The sequence below is a fragment of the Coregonus lavaretus genome, assembly GCF_964263955.1.
Source record: "Coregonus lavaretus genome assembly, chromosome: 3".
Taxonomy (NCBI): domain Eukaryota; kingdom Metazoa; phylum Chordata; class Actinopteri; order Salmoniformes; family Salmonidae; genus Coregonus; species Coregonus lavaretus.
This window is the reverse complement of record NC_139990.1, coordinates 75240321-75261975: the sequence shown is the minus strand read 5'-3', so window position 1 is coordinate 75261975 and position 21655 is coordinate 75240321. Positions and strand designations below refer to the sequence as shown.

At 43.3% G+C, this 21655-nt stretch overlaps 1 protein-coding gene across 1 annotated transcript in view; it reads left to right on the top strand.

Moving 5' to 3' along the window:
* LOC311122512 (receptor-type tyrosine-protein phosphatase U-like) overlaps positions 1 to 21655 on the top strand; it is a 241492-nt gene that overhangs the window by 152389 nt on the left and 67448 nt on the right. Inside the window, exons 14-17 of the mRNA XM_084158074.1 lie at positions 7922 to 7945; positions 8108 to 8262; positions 9676 to 9863; positions 12324 to 12396. Coding sequence (XP_084014200.1) covers positions 7922 to 7945; positions 8108 to 8262; positions 9676 to 9863; positions 12324 to 12396 — 440 coding nt within the window. The remainder of the gene's footprint in view (positions 1 to 7921; positions 7946 to 8107; positions 8263 to 9675; positions 9864 to 12323; positions 12397 to 21655) is intronic.

The following is a 21655-nucleotide window of genomic DNA, read 5'->3' as shown; positions in this document are numbered from 1 at the left end:
CCCATAAATGAGAGGATAATTTGGAGGGAAAAGGTGTGCTTTAGGAGATGATTAGCCTAGCCACTAGCCTAGCCACCTCCCCGCAGGTGATGACAACGAGAGGGGCGCCCCACCCACCTTTGTGGTGGCATATGACCCAGACGTTACTCCCTACTCATATACTCCCTTTCACAGGAGTGACTTGAGGGGAGTATCTGGGTTTTGCCCGCTTTTTATTGTCCCACTCTATATTTAAATGTAAACTGAGCAAAAAAAGAAATGTCCTCTCACTGTCAACTGTGTTTATTTTCAGCAAACTTAACATATTTGTATGAACATAACAAGATTCACCAACTGAGACATAACCTGAACAAGTTCCACAGACATGTGACTAACAGAAATTGAATAATGTGTCCCTGAACAAAGGGGGGGTCAAAATCAAAAGTAACAGTCAGTATCTGGTGTGGCCACCAGCTGCATTAAGTACTGCAGTGCAGCTCCTCCTCATGGACTGCACCTGATTTGCCAGTTCTTCCTGTGAGATATTACCCCACTCTTCCACCAAGGCACCTGCAAGTTGCTGGACATTTCTGGGGGGAATGGCCCTAGCCCTCACCCTCCGATCCAACAGGTCCCAGACGTGCTCAATGGGATTGAGATCCAGGCTCTTCACTGGCCATGGCAGAACACTGACATTCCTGTCTTGCAGGAAATCACGCACAGAACGAGCAGTATGGCTGGTGGCATTGTCATGCTGGAGGGTCATGTCAGGATGAGCCTGCAGGAAGGGTACCACATGAGGGAGGAGGATGTCTTCCCTGTAACGCACAGCGTTGAGATTGCCTGCAATGACAACAAGCTCAGTCCAATGATGCTGTGACACACTGCTCCAGACCATGACGGACCCTCCACCTCCAAATCGATCCCGCTCCAGAGTACAGGCCTCGGTGTAACGCTCATTCTTTCGACGATAAACGCGATTATCGACCATCACCCCTGGTGAGACAAAACTGCGACTCGTCAGTGAAGAGCACTTTTAGCCAGTCCTGTCTGGTCCAGCGACGGTGGGTTTGTGCCCATAGGCGACGTTGTTGCCGGTGATGTCTGGTGAGGACCTGCCTTACAACAGGTCTACAAGCCCTCAGTCCAGCCTCTCTCAGCCTATTGTGGACAGCCTGAGCACTGATGGAGGGATTGTGCGTTCCTGGTGTAACTTGGGCAGTTGTTGTTGCCATCCTGTACCTGTCCAGCAGGTGTGATGTTCGGATGTACCAATCCTGTGCAGGTGTTGTTACATGTGGTCTGCCACTGCGAGGACAATCAGCTGTCCGTCCTATCTCCCTGTAGCGCTGTCTTAGGCGTCTCACAGTACGGACATTGCAATTTATTGCCCTGGCCACATCTGCAGACCATAAGCAAATAGGTAAACTGGGATAATACTACAGAGTTAATCAGGGTGATTTTTCCACAAATTGACAGGTATTTACCTTTCCATGGTAGCAAGATCTTATCTATTTTTGCTAATTTTCTATTAAAATTGATTGGAGTAAGATCATTTATTTCATTTGGGATATGTATTCCGAGTATATCCACATCACCATCAGACCATTTTATTGGTAAACTACATGGTAATGTAAATGTTTTTTATTTTTTAGTGATCCAATACGTAATATAGTACATTTATCATATTTGGTTGTAATCCAGAGAGGTTAGAAAATGTTTCTAGATCCTCTGAGGCTGTGGAGGAATTCAAGTTGTGGATTTAAAAGAAAACATGAATCATCAGCGTACTATGACACCTTTGTTTTTAAGCCCTGTATTTCTAATCCCTTGATATTATTGTTGGATCTGATTTTAAAAGCTAACATCTCGATGGCCATAATAAATAGATATGCCGAAAGTGGACAACCTTGTTTCACTCCTCTTGACAGTTTAAAACTTTCTGAGAAATAGCCATTATTTACTATTTTACACCTAGGGTTACTATACATGATTTTAACCCAATTTATAAGAGATTCTCCAAAATTGAAATGCTCCAGGCATTTATATATAAACCCCTGTCGTACTTGATCAAATACCTTTTCGTAGTCTGCTATGAATAGCAGGCCTGGTTTCCAGATTTTACATAATGTTTTATTGTTTCCAGTACTTGCCTTATATTATCTCCAATGTATCGTCCATGTAAAAAACCTGTCTGATTAGAATGAATAATGTCCGACAATACCTTTTTAATTCTATGCGCTATACATTTTACTATAATTTTTGCATCACAACACTGAAGTGTAAGGGCCCTCCAACTGACTGGATCTTTATATTTTCCACTTGTATCCTGTTTCAGTAATAATTAAATCAGACCTTCTTCTTGAGTGTCTGATAATTTATCATTTACATACAGGGAAAAAAGTATCAGAAATATTTGGCAAATAGAAATCAAACTGGATGGACATCAGAAATAGATGAGAGAGGTTGAGGGTAGAGGAAGGACAGCACTAAAAACAAACAAAATATAACTATTATAAAATAGATTGTGTCCGTAAAATGTATAAGCTGGAAGTAGAAGCCAAGTCTTATTGTTCATTAGTTTACACCAATTAGGGAAGGGTAGTAGGGTTAGTGGAAAATAATAAAGGAAAATATATTTTTTAAAAGATACACACACACACACACACATATCTATATATATATATACATTGAAGGAAAAAAGTATTTGATCCCCTGCTGATTTTGTACGTTTGCCCACTGACAAAGAAATGATCAGTCTATAATTTTAATGGTAGGCTTATTTGAACAGTGAGAGACAGAATAACAACAAAAAATCCAGAAAAACACATGAATGTTATAAATTGATTTACATTTTAGTGAGGGAAATAAGTATTTGACCCCCTCTCAATCAGAAATATTTCTTGCTGCCAGGTGTCTTTTATACAGGTAACGAGCTGAGATTAGGAGCACACTCTTAAAGGGAGTGCTCCTAATCTCAGTTTGTTACCTGTATAAAAGACACCTGTCCACAGAAGCAATCAATCAATCAGATTCCAAACTCTCCACCATGGCCAAGACCAAAGAGCTCTCCAATGATGTCAGGGACAAGATTGTAGACCTACACAAGGCTGGAATGGGCTACAAGACCATCACCAAGCAGCTTGGTGAGAAGGTGACAACAGTTGGTGCGATTATTGGCAAATGGAAGAAACACAAAATAACTGTCAATCTCCCTTGGCCTGGGGCTCCATGCAAGATCTCACCTCGTGGAGTTGCAATGATCATGAGAACGGTGAGGAATCAGCCCAGAACTGCACGGGAGGATCTTGTCAATGAACTCAAAGTAGCTGGGACCATAGTCACCAAGAAAACAATTGGTAACACATTACGCCGTGAAGGACTGAAATCCTGCAGCACCCGCAAGGTCCCCTTGCTCAGGAAAGCACATATACAGGGCCATCTGAAGTTTTCCAATGAACATCTGAATCATTCAGAGGAGAACTGGGTGAAAGTGTTGTGGTCAGATGAGACCAAAATCGAGCTCTTTGGCATCAACTCAACTCACCGTGTTTGGAGGAGGAGGAATGCTGCCTATGACCCCAAGAACACCATCCCCACCGTCAAACATGGAGGTGGAAACATTATGCTTTGGGGGGGGTGTTTTTCTGCTAAGGGGACAGGACAACTTCACCGCATCAAAGGGACGATGGACGGAGCCATGTACTGTCAAATCTTGGGTGAGAACCTCCTTCCCTCAGCCAGCGCATTGGAAATGGGTCGTGGATGGGTATTCCAGCATGACAATGACCCAAAACACACGGCCAAGGCAACAAAGAAGTGGATCAAGAAGAAGCACCTTAAGGTCCTGGAGTGGCCTAGCCAGTGTCCAGACCTTAATCCCATAGAAAATCTGTGGAGGGAGCTGAAGGTTCGAGTTGCCAAACGTCAGCCTCGAAACCTTAATGACTTGGAGAAGATCTGCAAAGAGGAGTGGAACAAAATCCCTCCTGAGATGTGTGCAATCCTGGTGGCGAACTACAAGAAACGTCTGACCTCTGTGATTGCCAACAAGGGTTTTGCCACCAAGTACTAAGTCATGTTTTGCAGAGGGGTCAAATACTTATTTCCCTCATTAAAATGCAAATCAATTTATAACATTTTTGAGATGCGTTTTTTCATCATGTCTTTGTCAGTGGGCAAACGTACAAAATCAGCAGGGGATCAAATACTTTTTTCCCTCACTGTAGGAGTGGTTAAAACATGCTAATAACGTTCCTCTGAATATATCAAAAAAAGGTTTGGTATACCTCGACTGGCATGCCATCCAACCCTGGAGTTTTCCCGGACTTAAAGTATTTAATTGCATCCAGAAGTTCGTCCTCTGTAATTTCACCCTCACATGAGTCTTTCTGTATTTTACAATAGAAAAAAATCTCTACAATTAGCTTCAGTTAAACAATAAGTATTTCTAGTCCCATATTCATAGCATGCAATGACTACATCTAGCTTGTGACTCTACAAATTTGTTGGATGCATTTGCTGTTCGTTTGGTTGTGTTTCAGATGATTTTATGCCCAATAGAAATGAATGGTAAACTATTAGGTTATTTTGGAGTCAGTTTTATTGTAAATAAGAATATAATATGTTTCTAAACACTTCTACATGAATATGGATGCTACCATGATTACGGATAATCCTAAATGAATGTGAATAATGATGATTGAGAAAGTTACAGATGCACAAATATCATACCCCCAAGACATGCTAACCTCTCACCATTACAATAACAGTGGAGGTTAGCATTTTTTTTTTTGGGGGGGGGGGGGTATATTTTTTGTGCTTCTGTGACTTTCTGTAACTTTCTGCACTGTAATTTTTTTCATCAATTATAAATGTCTCATGTTCCAACCCCATCATAACTCAAAGTCTGGTCTAGGCTTGCTCAGAAATAGGTGGACATTTCTCAATTAGGTGAAGAGGGTGGTTGACAGGTTCCATTCCAGCTGAACAGGCATTATACATTTTATTTATTTTAATTTAACCTTTTTTTAACCAGGTTTCTCATTGAGATTTAAAACTCTTGTTCAATAGAGACCTGGCCAATATAGCAGCACATTAAGTTTCATACAGACACATTTACAACATAAAACACAAGGCACTACAGTTAAAAAAAACATACATTTACACATTGAGCAGGCATGTTGTAGGGAGATAACACAGTTCATATTGTTTCCAGTCTGTTAAAGCATCAGTAGCTCTCTAATGTAGCATTTCCATGGCTATGGAGAGGATATGAAAAGTAATTGATTAAAGGTTCCTGTTGGTTCCGGTTAGGTTCCCCCAAGTAGTTCAATAAAAAAACAGTTTGCTCATCAATAATGCCTTACCAGTGTAACTAACATACTGTGGGCGGCAGGTTAGCGGTTAAGAGTGTTGGGCCAGCAACCGAAAGGTCGCTGGATCGAATCCCTGAGCCGGCAATGTGGAAAAATCTGCCGTTCTGCCCTTGAGCAAGGTAGTTAACCCCCAACAACTGCTCCCCGGGTGCTGATGATGTCGATTAAAGCAGACCCCGCACCTCTCTGATTCTGATTCAGAGAGGTTAAATGCAGAATACATATTTTGGTTAAATGCATTCAGTTGTGCAACTGACTAGGTAATCCCCTATATGTAGCCTATTAAAACACACTATATATTGTGGCAGACCAGGGGGTTTAATCTAAACATTTACACAGATCAGACACGGACACAAGTGTGATACCTCAGTTTCAAGGGTGTTTATTTTAAAACAATAAAGAAAATAACCACGTCTCCTCCAGGAGACCTCTTCCGGGTTAGCAACTTCTGGGCTACGGGGAATGCTGTCTCTTTTGGGGTAGAACACCGAGCCCCTCGGTTCTAGCAACCTCTCACTACCTCCGCCTCTCCCCTGTGCTGCCCTCCTGGCAGCTTTATGGGCCCCGTACGGCTGGTGAGCAATCAGCCCCTTGATTACTCACCAGCCTCAATCAAACCCAATTAGTCCTGGCCTGAGGACCCGTCGAGACCTGGCACGTCCAGCAGAAGGAGCCACCGCCGCGTGATGTAGACTCCGTCTGTTACCAGGCCTCGACGAGTCTCTCCCTGGTGGCTTGTCCGTGGTGCGCCACAATATACGCCACAATATACAAAAGTATGTGGACAGCCCTTCAAATTAGTGGATTAGTCTATTTCAGCTACACCCGTTGCTGACAGGTGTATAAAATTGAGCACATAGCCATGCAATCTCCATAGACAAACATTAGCTGTAGAATGGCCTTACTGAAGAGCTCAATGACTTTCAACGTGGCACCGTCATAGGATGCCACCTTTCCAACAATCAGTTCGTAAAATGTCTGTCCTGCTAGAGCTGCCCCAGTCAACTGTAAGTTCTGTTATTGTGAAGTGGAAACGTCTAGGAGCAACAAAGGCTCAACCGCGAAGTGATAGGCCACACAAGCTCACAGAACGGGATCGCCGAGTGCTGAAGCACGTAAAAATTGTCTGTCCTCGGTTGCAACACTCACTACCGAGTTCCAAACTGCCTCTGGAAGCAACGTCAGCACAATAACTGTTTGTTGGGAGCTTCATGAAATAGGTTTCCATGGCCGAGCAGCCGCACACAAACCTAAAATCACCATGCTCAATGCAAAGCGTCGGCTGGAGTGGTGTAAAGCTCGCCACCATTGGACTCTGGAGCAGTGGAAAAGCGATCTCTGGAGTGATGAATCACTCCAATGGTGAATCTGGGTTTGGCGGATGCCAGGAGAACGCTACCTGCCCGAATGCATAGTGCCAACTGTAAAGTTTGGTGGAGGAGGAATAATGGTCTGAAGCTGTTTTTCATGGTTCGGGCTAGGCCCCTTAGTTCCAGTGAAGGGGAATCTTAACGCTACAGCATACAATGACATTCTAGACGATTCTGTGCTTCCAACTTTGTGGCAACAATTTGGGGAAGGCCCTTTCTTGTTTCAGCATGACAATGCTCCCATGCACAAAGCAAGGTCCATACAGAAATGGTTTGTCGAGATCTGTGTGGAAGAGCTTGACTGGCCTGCACAGAGCCCTGACCTCAACCCCATCGAACACCTTTGGGATGAATTGGAACACCGACTGCCAGCCAGGCCTAATCGCCCAACGTCCGTGCCCGACCTCACTAATGCTCATGGCTGAATGGAAGCAAGTCCCCGCAGCAATGATTCAACATCTAGTGGAAAGCCTTCCCAGAAGAGTGGAGGCTGTTATAGCAGCAAACTGGGGACCAACTCCATGATTTTGGAATGAGATGTTCGACGAGCAGGTATCCACATACTTTTGGTAATGTACATACTTAGAGTCCCAGGGTTGTGGGTTCGATTCCCACGGGGAACCAGTATGAAAATGTATGCACTCACTAACTGTAAGTCGCTCTGGATAAGACTATATTTTTTATTTATTTTTTATTTATATTTTATTGACTAAAATGTAAAAATGTAAAAGTAGTGTATCTAGGCCTATGAAAAATTAGTCTCAAGTTATTATTTTCTATGAAGTCGAGTCTCAAGTCATCAAATTTGACTCGAGTCCACACCTATGGCACACACAACCCTGGAGAAGAAAGAAAAAACACATTATTCCAGTTTACTCCACTAAGCCACCATGAAGTTAGCTCTTAGCTGGATGAATGCTACATTTGCTCTGGCAGGAAGCGACATGATTTACTCGTTAAAGGGGAACACAGTGACATATTCAATTAGAGGCTGGTCTAGCTGCTTTGGCTGTGGTTTGGTCCTGTCACCGCGTGGTAAATGCATGAGTCACAAGGTCCAACCAGACGTTGCAGAGACCGTTGCCACTTTCACGTTAAGGAATCCATCCCTCGGCCGGCCGGCATTTTTTGCATCTCACATCTTCTTATTTCTCTTGATCCTTTTCTCTGCCTTCCCTCCAACTCACTCGCCAGAAGGGACTACTACTCATACTATCCGTAAGTGACGCCAACCCTCCTTCCTTTCCATTGTTTTGCCAGTCGATCATTCACATGCTTGTGCTCCCTGGCTGCCAATGAAGCGTTTCAGTGGCCAAATCAATCTCTCTCTCTCTCTCTCTCTCTCTCTCTCTCTCTCTCTCTCTCTCTCTCTCTCTCTAGGAAGCCAGTGAACATAAATAAGACGCCCATAACGTATCGTCAGGAGAAGAGTCACATGGGTTCCATGGAGCGCAGTTTCACTGACCAGAGTACTCTGCAGGAGGACGAGCGCATGGCCCTCTCTTTCATGGATGCACACACCTGCAGCACGCGCAGTAAGACATACATGTACACGTGCACACACACACACCTGCAGTATATGCTGTCAAATAAAAAAGAAGACACCAGCAATCAAGCCATGATGCATTCCTGGAACACCTGAGGACTAAAATATTCACTCACATAATCACTTAGGACAAGCTTTTCCCAAAATGTTCATCAAACGCTCCCACAATATTGTGTGTGAACTTTATACCTCCCACAACATCCATTTAGTCTTAGAAAAGCTTCATATAATTCAGAAGCGGCTGTACTCCCTGCAGCAGATCCACAGTCTAAAATAAGATAACGAGAAACATTAAATTGCAAGCAGAAGTAAAGTGAAACACCTTCAGGCTATAAAATGATTTGTGATTCTAATCATCTTCCTTCTCATCTCGATATCTTGAAATATTAAGGTGCATAACAGAAATGGAAAGAAAAATCATGTTGTTAAATTTTTTTTGGTTTTTCATGTCCTTGGCCCGGTTGCATAAAACACCTTAAGTTAATTTCCCACCTATCTTTTCCCTTAAAGTTTCCTGAACTTTAAGTCAGTTGCACAAAACATTTAAGGGGAATTTCCCCCTTAAATTAAGTGAACATTTTAAGGGTGCCCATGAGGTCCCTTAACTGCTTTATTCAGTATGGATGGAAACAGCATTTGTGGAGGTGAATGTTGCTTTCATTTGCTCTGGTTACAAAAGGAAAACATCAACCAGCGAGCTGCTTAGCTAAACAATGGAAGGTACACAATCCATGGCTACAAAGCTAGCTGGCTAGCTAGCTATAGCTACTCTGTAAGCTAGCTTGACGTACTAGAAAGTAACATAAACAAGTTGAGAAAAAAGTAACTAAAATAAATGTGGTTTAGTATCTTCTGAAGCAATTTGGTTATCCTGTCTTGATTGTAGAAGTTCTACTTTGCTATCTCACAAAATGAAAGTGATCTCTTTGAGGAGACGTTTAGTCAGTGAATCAGGCCGTCTCCATGGTAACCAGATACTCTTTCTGCCATACATGCCTTCAAACTAAGGAAATATTTGAGGGGCTCTATGCAACGCCCTTAAACATTCCCTAAGGTAAGGGAAAATGATTCCTTAAGGTAAACACTTAAGATGTTTTATGCAACCGGGCCCTTGTGTACTTAATAGTTAATCAAAGAGATAGAATAGATGGTGTCATCTCAATCAAATATTACTACCCAAACAAACCAATCTCACTTTACTGTCAGCAACTTCAATAATACATACAATAGCTGGGTCCATTCTGACACCATACAGTTTTCTATATACCTATAGCCTATGGAATATTGACTGGCATTGACGTCAACAGGAGTTTCATATGAAAAATCAAGTTGCGAACATATTACTCAATTTTGTCTAACTCTATGCCTAATGGTGCCTCCTTCCTTTGTCCTCCTCTCATAGGTGAGCAGCGTATCTCAGTGAACGAGTCCAGTAGTCTTCTGGGGGGTTCCCCGCGACGGCAGTGTGGGCGTAAGGGCTCACCCTACCACACGGGTCAGCTCCACCCTGCTGTGCGCGTGGCCGACCTTCTACAGCACATCAACCAGATGAAAACTGCAGAGGGCTACGGCTTCAAACAGGAGTACGAGGTAGGAAGTATGGGGACAGAGGCATGGTTGTGGCCGATGTGTGTTTGTGTGGTGTAAGGGTGTATTGCTGGGTAAGGTGTGAGAAAATACAAGTTTGTAGTCATGTCATCATACACTGTTTAAAATGTAGAATAAGTCATAATTTACAAGTCAAAATTGTAGACAGGAGATTATACATTTAGTAGTCAGATTGTGTGAAGTCACTCATATCCCAGTTCTCACAGACTGCAAAAATGTATGATCAGGGTTAAAATACACTTCTTGGACCAAGTTGACTGTGAGACTATTAATAAATCATCATTGTCTGGATCTCAAATAGCCCCTCTGTCAGAGTGGCTGTAGCAGTGTAGCTGATGAAGCCCCCCAATCCCCAGGGGATCCCAACCCCTGGCAGTCCTCCATTACCACACTGATAAAAGAAGATCCTCTGGACTCTGGTTGCAGGATAGTTCTCAATAGAGGTTTTTGGGCTCCACCACTGCGAAGTGGCTGGGGTGTGATGTATAGGATGCCACCGAGTTGAAAGTGTTCTTAAGTGGTGCACGGCACAACGAGGGAGACATTTTGTGAAATCAGATCTGCAATTAAGGAGAGAAGCCTGGAGGGACGGACAGGCTATGTTCCAAACCTCTTTATGCATCAGAGAGTGTGTGTTAAGGAGAGTCTTGCTCGGTTCACTTATCTCTCGACATGCAGACTGTGGAACTGAGTCTGTACTTTACTGTAGGTAGAGAGGGACATTGTTTTTGTTTTGGGAGACAAGCAGAACTGAACACACTTATTATTCCAGTACCTCTGTAACGGCTGATTTCCATGGCTGTCTGGATGCGTCGGGCCACATTTTGGAGGGCACACAGCCCTGAAACATGTCCCCCAGGTGGGATACTACTCCAGTCGAGAGCAGACTCTGGGGTGAGCTCCATCCCTGTCTGTCGCCTGTGGTTTCCCTGTCACATGTCAAGGAAAATAGAGAAAATATCTCACTCCCCCAATTTCTCCCTGGCTACATGCTTGCCCCTCTGGAACTCTGCTTGTAGACTCATTAAACTGTCCCCCATGGGCAAAACAATCTCCACTACAAACATCTATATTCAGCTCCCTGTATTTTCTATATCTGTGTCTCTCTCCATTACAATTGAAAACAATGAGGACTATCAGCTCGTGCTCTCCTGACTGGCCTAGGCTTTATTTCCCAGTGGAATGCTCTCTGCAGTGCATTGTAAAGGACTGGCATGTCTGAATTCCCACTGCAGTCACCTGCAGGTAAACACTAAGATATACATTGGAGAACTCAGGCATTCACTATGCTGTACAGGGCATCACCTTGAGGCAAAGCTTGAAAGGCATAATATATCTATTGATAATTCATTGTGTGCGGAATGAAGTAAACAAAACAAGAGCTGTTTTCACAGATCACAGCCAAGAATTGAGCCAGTTTTTCAATTATGTCCTCAGGATGTTGACTTATACTGTCATTATGCTTAGGAAAAAGGAAAGCAGTCAAAACAGGTGGGATGGTTGATACAGTAATATTGCACTGGGGGAGAAAAGAGACAGCAATAATTTGAAATCACTGCAGCAAAATGATTCATAGCAAAGTTATGCTACGGCTCAGACTGTTCTTCACTGTGTCTCGTCTTTGTCTTCCATCCGAGTTTTACTCTTCATTTTTTGTGTGATCCTCAGAACCAATTAACCCCTCCCTCCCTTCCTGCACCCTCCCCCCCCCGATCCATGGGCCTCACTCTCCACGTCTATATTGGGAAAAGTGGGGGGGTTGGTGTAATCCCAGGCAGGGTTTGGCCAGTTACTCTCTCTCTGGGGAGAAGCGGGGTTGTAATCCCCTGCTCAGCATGCAGGACTCAGGCTTGGATTCACCCAGAGTCCCCCCTGGTGGCTGAACAACCACAGGGGTGTGTGTTGGGGGGAACTTGGCCCCACACACTAGGTTGAGAGGAGTAGTTTGGCTGATAAGAGCATAAGAGAGCTGGATACCGCTGCTGGGGTTGCCGTGGAGTCAGGACTGTCATGGGATGGCGATAGTGGGGCATGGTGATGAGATGAGAGGAGCGTGTTGGAACAGAGTTGTGGATGGGGCCGTATGGGATTCACTAAAGTGCTCTCTCTGTGTGTGAACATGAAGCTAAGGCCCTTCCACATGTTCTGCATGATCAGTTAATGTGAACAGGTCATCTATGATGCTTTTAAACTCCCTTTCAGTCTGAATGGTCTTTGAATAGCACTACACCGTCGTGATGTATGCATTGGCTCACTACTTGAAAGATAGTGCTCCAATTATAGCCATTAATTTTCCATTTCCCCCTTACGTCGCTCAAACACAACAGACAAATGCAGATATAATGGTTTAGAAGAGACGCATTGTAAATATGTTTGACTCGATAGGGGAAGGGTGGTATTGGTGATAGTATCATTAACATATACTTTCCTACACCTCTACAGAGCTTCTTTGATGGCTGGGACTGCACCAAAAAGAAGGACAAAACTAAAGGGAGGCATGACACGTTGATGGGATGTAAGTCATCATGGACATGCCAGCCCTCTTATGACGAAAGCACTGATCACCGTAAGCAATACTGTCAATCACAAATATTTGTTCTATTTTTTTGCGATGAAATGTAGGATCTTTTGGCTAGGTCTTCCATGTAAAATAGGTATTTTTACCTCAGTGGAAGAACCTGAGGTAAAATATATATATATATATATATATATATATATATATATATATATATATATATATATATATATATATATATATATATATATATATAGTACCAGTAAAAAGTTTGGACACACCTACTCATTCAAGGGTTTTTCTTTATTTTTACTATTTTCTACATTGTAGAATAATAGTGAAGACATCAAAACTATGAAATAACACATGTAGTAACCAAAAAGTGTTAAACAAATCAAAATATATTTTAGATTTTAGATTCTTCAAAGTAGCCACCCTTTGCCTTGATGACAGCTTTGCACACTCTTGGCATTCTCTCAACCAGCTTCATGAGGAATGCTTTTGCAACAGTGTTAAATGAGCTGCTATAGACTACAAAGTGCTAACAGGCAGTATCTGGATAGCATGTGTGAAATGCTTGATAATGTATGTGGTATCAACAGAGAAGTATATTTTTTGGGTGATTTAAATATTGACTGGCTCTCATCAAGCTGCCCACTCAAGAAAAAATGTCAAACTGTAGCAAGTGCCTGCAACCTGGTTCAGGTTGTCAGTCAACCTACCAGGGTAGTTAGCTTTGAGTAAAACCAGTGTGTCTATGTATGCGGATGACTCAACACTATACACGTCAGCTACTACAGCAACTGAAATAACTGCAACACTTAACAAAGAGCAACAGTTATTTTCAGAATGGTAGCAAGGAGTAAGTTAGTCCTAAATATTTCCTAAACTAAAAGCATTGTATTTGGGACAAATCATTCACTAAATCCTAAACCTCAACCACATCTCGTAATGAATAATGTGGAAATTGAGCAAGTTGAGGTGACTAAACTGCTTGGAGTAACCCTGGATTGTAAACTGTCATGGTCAAAACATATTGATACAACAGTAGCTAATATGGGGAAAAGTCTGTCCATAATAAAGCTCTGCTCTGCCTTCTTAACAACACTATCAACAAGGCAGGTCCTAGTTTTGTCGCACCTAGACTACTGTTCAGTAGTGTGGTCAGGTGCCACAAAGAGGGACTTGGGAAAATTGCAGTTGGCTCAGAACAGGGCAGCACGGCTGGCCCTTAAAAGTACACGGATAGCTAAAACTAATGACATGCATGTCAATCTCTCCTGGCTCAAAGTGGAAGAGAGATTGACTTCATCGCTACTTGTTTTTGTAAGAGGTGTTGACATGAATGTACCGAGCTGTCTGTTTAAAATACAAGCACACAGATCAGACACCCATGCATACCCCACAAAACATGCCACCAGATGTCTCTTCACAGTCCCCAAGTCCAGAACAGACTATGGGAGGTGCACAGTACTACATAGAGCCATGACTACATGGAACTCTATTCCACATCAGGTAACTGATGCAAGCAGTAGTATCGGATTGAAAAAACAGGTAAAAATACACCTTATGGAACAACGGGGACTGTGAAGAGACAAACAAAGGTACAGACACATGCATACGCACACATTGTGATATTGTTGTATGGTGGTATTAAACATTTTGTATTGTAGATATGTAGTAGTGTAATAATATTATATGATGTACTGTTTTATATTTTGTTGTATATATAAAGTAAGTTCTTTAATATGTCTGGACCCCAGGAAGAGTAGCTGCTGCCTTGCTTTTCCTTCACTCTGCTGTCCAACTCATCCCAAACAATCTCAATTGGGTTGAGGGCGGGTGATTGTGGAGGCCAGGTCATCTGATGTGGTCCTCCATCACTCTCCTTGGTCAAATAGCCCTTACACAGCCTGGAGGTGTGTTTTGGGTCATTGTCCTGTTGAAAAACAAATGATAGTCCCACTAAGCGCAAACCAGATGGGATGGCGTATCGCTGCAGAATGCTGTGGTAGCCATGCTGGTTAAGAGTGCCTTGAATTCTAAATAAATCACAGACAGTGTAACCAGCAAAGCACCCCCACACCATCACACCTCCTCCTCCATGCTTTACGGTGGGAACCACACATGCGGAGATCATCCGTTCACCTCTGCGTCTCACAAAGACACGGCGGTTGGAACCAAAATTCTCAAATTTGGACTCATCAGACCAAAGGACAGATTTCCACAGGTCTAATCTCCATTGCTCGTGTTTCTTGGCCCAAGCAAGTCTCTTCTTCTTATTGGTGTCCTTTAGTAGTGGTTTCTTTGCAGCAGTTTGACCATGAAGGCCTGATTCACACAGTTGATGTTGAGATGTGTCTGTTACTTGAACTATGTGAAGCATTTATTTGGGCTGCAATCTGAGGTGCAGTTAACTCTAATGAACCTTTGCTGTGGTGGTCCTCATGAGAGCCAGTTTCATCATAGCGCTTTATTGTTTTTGCGACTGCACTTGAAGAAACGTTAAAAGTTATTGACATTTTCTGGATTGACTGACCTTCATGTCTTAAAGTAATGATGGACTGTGTTTTCTCTTTGCTTATTTGAGCTGTTCTTGCCATAATATGGACTTGGTCTTTTACAAAATAGGGCTATCTTCTGTATACCACCCCTACATTGTCATAACACAACTGATTGGCTCAAACATATTAAGAAGGAAAGAAATTACACAAATTAACTTTTAATTGAAATGCATTCCAGGTGACTACCTTATGAAGCTGGTTGTGAGAATGCCAAGAGTGTGTAAAGCTGTCATCAAGGCAAAGGGTGGCTACTTTGAAGAATCTCAAATATAAAATATATTTTGATTTGTTTAAAAAAAATGTGGTTACTACATGATTCCATATGTGTTATTTCATAGTTTTTATGTCTTCACTATTATTTTACAATGTAGAAAATAGTAAAAATAAAGAAAAACCCTTGAATGAGTAGGTGTGTCCAAACTTTTGACTGGTGCTGTATATATACTGAACAAAAATATAAATGCAACATGTAAAGTGTTGGTCCCATGTTTCATGAGCTGAAATAAAAGATCCCAGAAATGTTCCATACGCACAAAAAGCTTAAAAATATAATACATCAATTGAATATACACCATCACAATACATCCATTATTTATTTTAGTCAGGTCTAAAGAAACATTATGATATGAAGAAAATGTATTTCAGAAGAACAGAATATGAGTTGGCCTACTGTATGCCTATGTTATCTGGCTATGTTCCGTGCCATAGGCTGTAGGCTTGTTAATTTAGCTGACAAGATATGCTTATAAGTCCCGTGGCATTATTTTATTTTATATGATTTTATAGTAAGAAGAATATAATTGAACTTAGCTGAATAAAATGGAAAGGATATTTTTCTCATTACATAGCATATGAAGTGGCTATGTTGAGCCTAAAAGTGATAATTTCCTATATGTTAGATTTAGAGTTATTTGGCAACTTTAGTTGTGAATGATACAAACGTTAGAATGTCTTAGAAATCAAAACAAATGTGGGCTGCATGGTGTGACTATAGGCTATTAATTATTTGAGAAAGTAGCAAAAAAAGCTTGCGCTCTGTTCCTTGCCTCAGGCTGCATAGTCGTTCTCTCATCAATTGATCATATTTTCACCCATCAGACTATATTCTCAATTTAATTTTATCAAATGGGCAGGAATAGGGGCAGGGGAAAAAATACATGTCATATGCATGCACTCGAATAACGAATGGAGGCCGCGCTTTCCCAAACGGATACTTCAGTTTTATAGTGGAGCATATGCTTTAAGAAGTAAATATAAGAACACTTATTTTATTCCACGCATCAACCACTGTTTGCTCTCGCTGCCCGACTGGTGATATCCCGCCCAAACTCTGTATGCCATGGGCTCTCCAACCTTGTTCTTGCAGCTACCCAGTGCTTAATTTGGGAAACCAAGTGAAATTTGTTCGGGAACATTGATAGTAACATGTTTTCGCAACAAAACATATTTCACTAAACAGTTGACAGACCATCTGCGTGCTCGAGAAAGGAATAAAGGAGAGAGAAGAGATTATGGAAACGTGAGATATTCTGTATAGCTAAAGGTAATATGTCACCCAATGAATTATGAAAATATAAAACATTCCCTATTACTAGGCTATTCAAAATCAAATACAAATTCACTAACTGTAAACCACACTGCATAATCAACTAATCAACAGCATCGCCTAGGGCTATACATTCTCTCCTAGAGTCATGGATATACATTTTGGAGCGTAGCATAAGGTAACCTGGCCATCCAGTATGCATAGTAATACAGTCCACACTCAAAGGCAATTGCTCTAATGTGTTTAATTTTGGAGTATAGGCTAGACCATGGCTGTTTTGAATTAATCATCACCTTAGAAAGCGCTGTCCATTTCGTTGTGTTAGGCTTTGAAACAACATCCGCAACAACCATGTTTTACATTGTTTCAACCTGCTGTAGAACTTCTTTCTTCAAATTGATCATCACAGTGAGGTGAGTTTTAAAAGTACTATAGGCCTACTGTTTTGATGATGTGATTGATGTGATTTTCAATTGCATTTGCATTGATGTCAGAGTGGTTAGCACTGAGTACCAGGCCATTAGGACCTGATGGTAGTTAGCAAGTTGGGTACTACCAAAGCATATCCAGAGTGCATAAAATTAGATTACCGTGACTCAACGGTCACATGGAATTGTACTGCGGTCATGACTCATGACTGCCAGTGTGGCGGTAATATGGTCATCGCAACAGCCCTATCTGTGACCAAGAGATGCATATCTGTATTCCCAGTCATGTAAAATCCATAGATCAGGGCCTAATGAATTTATTTCAATTGACTGATTTCCTTAGTGTTGGTCCCATGTTGAAATGACCTGAAATAAAATATGGCAAAACATTTTCCATATGCACAAAAAGCATATTTCTCTCAAATTTTGTGCACAAATTTGTTTACATCCCTATTAGTGAGCATTTCTCCTTGGCCAAGATAATCCATCTACCTGACAGGTGTGGCATATCAAGAAGCTGATTAAACAGCATGATCATTACACAGGTGCACCATTTGCTGGGGACAATAAAAGGCCACTCTAAAATGTGTAGTTTTGTCACACAACACAATGCCACACATCAAGTTTTGAGGGAGCGTGCAATTGGCATGCTGACTGCAGGAATGTCCACCAGAGCTGTTGCCAGATAATTTATTGTTAATTTCTCTACTATTAGCCACCTCCAACGTCGTTTTAGATAATTTGGCAGTACGTCCAACCAGCCTCATAACCGCAGAGCATGTGTAACCACGCCAGCCCAGGACCTCCACATCCGACTTCTTCACTTGCGGGATTGTCTGAGACCAGCCACCCGGACAGCTGATGAAACTGTGGGTTTGCACAACCAAATAATTTCTGCACAAACTGTCAGAAACCGTCTCAGGGAAGCTCATCTGCGTACTCGTCGCCCTCACCAGGGTCTTGACCTGACTGCAGTTCGGCGTCGTAACCGACTTCAGTGGGCAAATGCTCACTTTCGAGGGCCACTTGCACGCTGGAGAAGTGTGCTCTTCACGGATTAATCCTGGTTTCAACTGTACCGGGAAGATGGCAGACAGAGTGTACCCCATGGTGGCGGTGGGGTTATGTTATGGCATGCATAAACTACAGAAAACAAACACAATTGCATTTTATCGATCGCAATTTGAATGTACAGAGATACCGTGACGAGATCCTGAGGCCCATTGTCTTGCCATTCATCCGCCCCCATCACTTCATGTTTCAGCATGATCATGTACATCCCCATGTCGCAAGGATCTGTACACAATTCCTGAAAGCTGAAAATGTCCCAGTTCTTCCATGGCCTGCATACTCATTAGACACGTCACCCATTGAGGATGTTTGGGATGCTCTGGATTGACATGTACGACAGCGTGTTCCAGTTTCCGCCAATAACCAGTAGCTTCGCACAGCCATTGAAGAGGGGACAACATTCCACAGGCCACAATCAACAGCCTGGTCAACTCTATGCGACGGAGATGTGTTGCATTGCAAGAGACAAATGGTAGTCACACCAGATACTGACTGGTTTTCTGATCCACGGCCCTACATATTTTTTAAGTTATCTCGGACCAACAGATGCTTATCTGTATTCCCAGTCATGTGAAATCCATAGATTAGGGCCTAATTTATTTATTTCAATTGACTGATTTCCTTATATGTATATAACTGTAACTTAGAAAAGTATTTGAAATTGTTGCATGTTGTGTTTATATACACTACCGTTCAAAAGTTTGGGGTCACTTAGAAATGTCCTTGTTTTCAAAAGAAAAGCTATTTTTTTGTCCATTAAAATAACATCAAATTGATCAGAAATACAGTGTAGACATTGTTAATGTTGTAAATGGCTATTGTAGCTGGAAACGGCAGATTTTTAATGGAATATCTACATAGGCGTACAGAGGCCCATTATCAGCAACCATCAGTCCTGTCACGATCGTCTAATGAAAAGGACCAAGGCGCAGCGTTGCGACTGAACATATTCTATTTATTTAAACGTACACACGAACAAAACAATAAACAACGAATGCGTGACGTCTATGTTACAACACGAACAAACACGAACAAAAACCCACAACACTAAGGTGAACACTGACAGTTTAAATATGGCTCCCAATCAGAGATAACGAGCCGACAGCTGACACTCGTTACCACTGATTGGGAATCACACGACCAAACAAGGAAACACAACCAAAACAACACAACCAATACCAAACACCACCAAATGAACACACCCTGGCTCAAAATACACAGTCCCGGAGCCAGAGCGTGACAGTACCCCCCCCTAAAGGCGCGGACTCCGACCGCGCCTACACCCCAAATAGGGGAGGGCTGGGTGGGTGTTGCTCCTCGGAGGCGGCTCCGGCTCCGGGCTTGACCACCACCCTACTACAATCCCCCCGTAGTGCCCCCAGTCCGATCTGACCCAGTTAGCTGGATCAGGACTGCCGACGCGCACCCCTGGCTTGGCGCGTGAGGCAGGAATGGACCGGACCTGGCAGACGATACGCACCCTTTGCATAGTGCGTGGAGCCGGAACAGGCCTCACCAGGCTGAAGACTCGCATCCCTGGCTTGGTGCGAGCAGCAGGAATGGGCTGAATCCGGCTGACGACTCGCACCCTTGACTTGGTGCGAGTGGCAGGAACAGGCTGAATCAGGCTGACGGCTCGCACCCTTGGCTTGGTGCGAGAAGCAGGGACGAGCTGAACCCGGCTGACGACTCGCACCCTTGGCTTGGTGCGAGTAGCAGGAACAGGCTGGACCAGGCTGACGACTCGCACCCTTGGCTTGGTGCGAGTAGCAGGAACGGGCCGGACCGGGCTGGCGACGCGCACCGTATGTTTGGTGCGAGTGGCAGGAACAGACCGTGTCAGGCTGGCGACGCGCACCGTAGACTTAGTGCGGGTGGCAGGAACAGGCCGGACCGGGCTGGCGACGCGCACCGTATGTTTGGTGCGAGTGGCAGGAACAGGCCGGGTCGGGCTGGCGACGCGCACCGTAGACTTAGTGCGGGTGGCAGGAACAGGCCGGGCTGGGCTGGCGACGCACACCGTAGGCTTTGTGCGTGGAGCAGGAACAGGCCGGGCTGGGCTGGCGACGCACACCGTAGGCTTTATGCGAGAAGCTTGGATGGGCCGGACTGGGCTGGCGACGCGCACCACAGACTCGGTGCAGAGCGCAGGAACGGGCCGGGCTGGGCTTTCGACGCACACCGTAGGTTTGGTGCGGGGAGCAGGAATAGACTGGACCGTACTGGGGACACACACCACTGGCTCTACACCGGGATCTGGAACGGGCCGGACCGGACTGGCAACACACGCCAGTACCTCTCGCCGTGCCTCTACACCTTCCATCCCCTCTTCTACCAGTGGCCCCCGTAACCTGGCGGCCTCCTCTGCAACCCCGCTGGACCGCTCCATAGCGGCCTCCTGCTGCCCCGACGTCGTGAGCCCCCCCCTAAAAATGTTCTGGGGGTCTCTCCTCCCCGTGGACCGGCCTCTCTCTCTCTTGCCAGACTCGCAATCATCTCCTCCCACGTCCATCCTCTCTCCTCGTCACGCTGCTTGATCCAGTCGAGGTTGCCACGGAGATCTGCCAGCGATGGCTCCTGAACACGCTGCTTGGTCTGGTTAAGGTGGGTTTTTCTGTCACGATCGTCTAATGAAAAGGACCAAGGCGCAGCGTTGCGACTGAACATATTCTATTTATTTAAACGTACACACGAACAAAACAATAAACAACGAATGCGTGACGTCTATGTTACAACACGAACAAACACGAACAAAAACCCACAACACTAAGGTGAACACTGACAGTTTAAATATGGCTCCCAATCAGAGATAACGAGCCGACAGCTGACACTCGTTACCACTGATTGGGAGTCACACGACCAAACAAGGAAACACAACCAAAACAACACAACCAATACCAAACACCACCAAATGAACACACCCTGGCTCAAAATACACAGTCCCGGAGCCAGAGCGTGACAAGTCCTGTGTTCCAATGGCACGTTGTGTTTGCTAATCCAAGTTTATCATTTTAAAAGGCTAATTGATCATTAGAAAAACCCTTTTGCAATTATGTTAGCACAGCTGAAAACTGTTGTGCTGATTAAAGAAGCAATAAAATTGGCCTTCTTGAGACTTGTTGAGTATCTGGATCATCAGCAATTGTGGGTTAGATTACAGGATTAAAATGGCCAGAAACAAATAACTTTCTTCTGAAATTCGTCAGTCTAACCCACAATTGCTGATGATCCAGATACTCAACTAGTCTCAAGAAGGTCAGTGTTATTTATTATTTAATCGGCACAACGGTTTTCAGCTGTGCTAACATAATTGCAAAAGGGTTTTCTAATGATCAATTAGCCTTTAAAAATAATAAACTTGGATTAGCAAACACAACGTGCCATTGGAACACAGGACTGATGGTTGTTGATAATGGGCCTCTGTACACCTATATAGATATTCCATTAAAAATCAGCCGTTTCCAGCTACAATAGCCATTTACAACATTAACAATGTCTACACTATTTCTGATCAATTTAATGTTATTTTTTATGGACAAAAAATTGCTTTTCTTTAGAAAACAAGGACATTTCCAAGTGATCCCAAACTTTTGAACGGTAGTGTATATATATATATATATAACTTTTTTTAAATAAAATGTAAAAAAGAT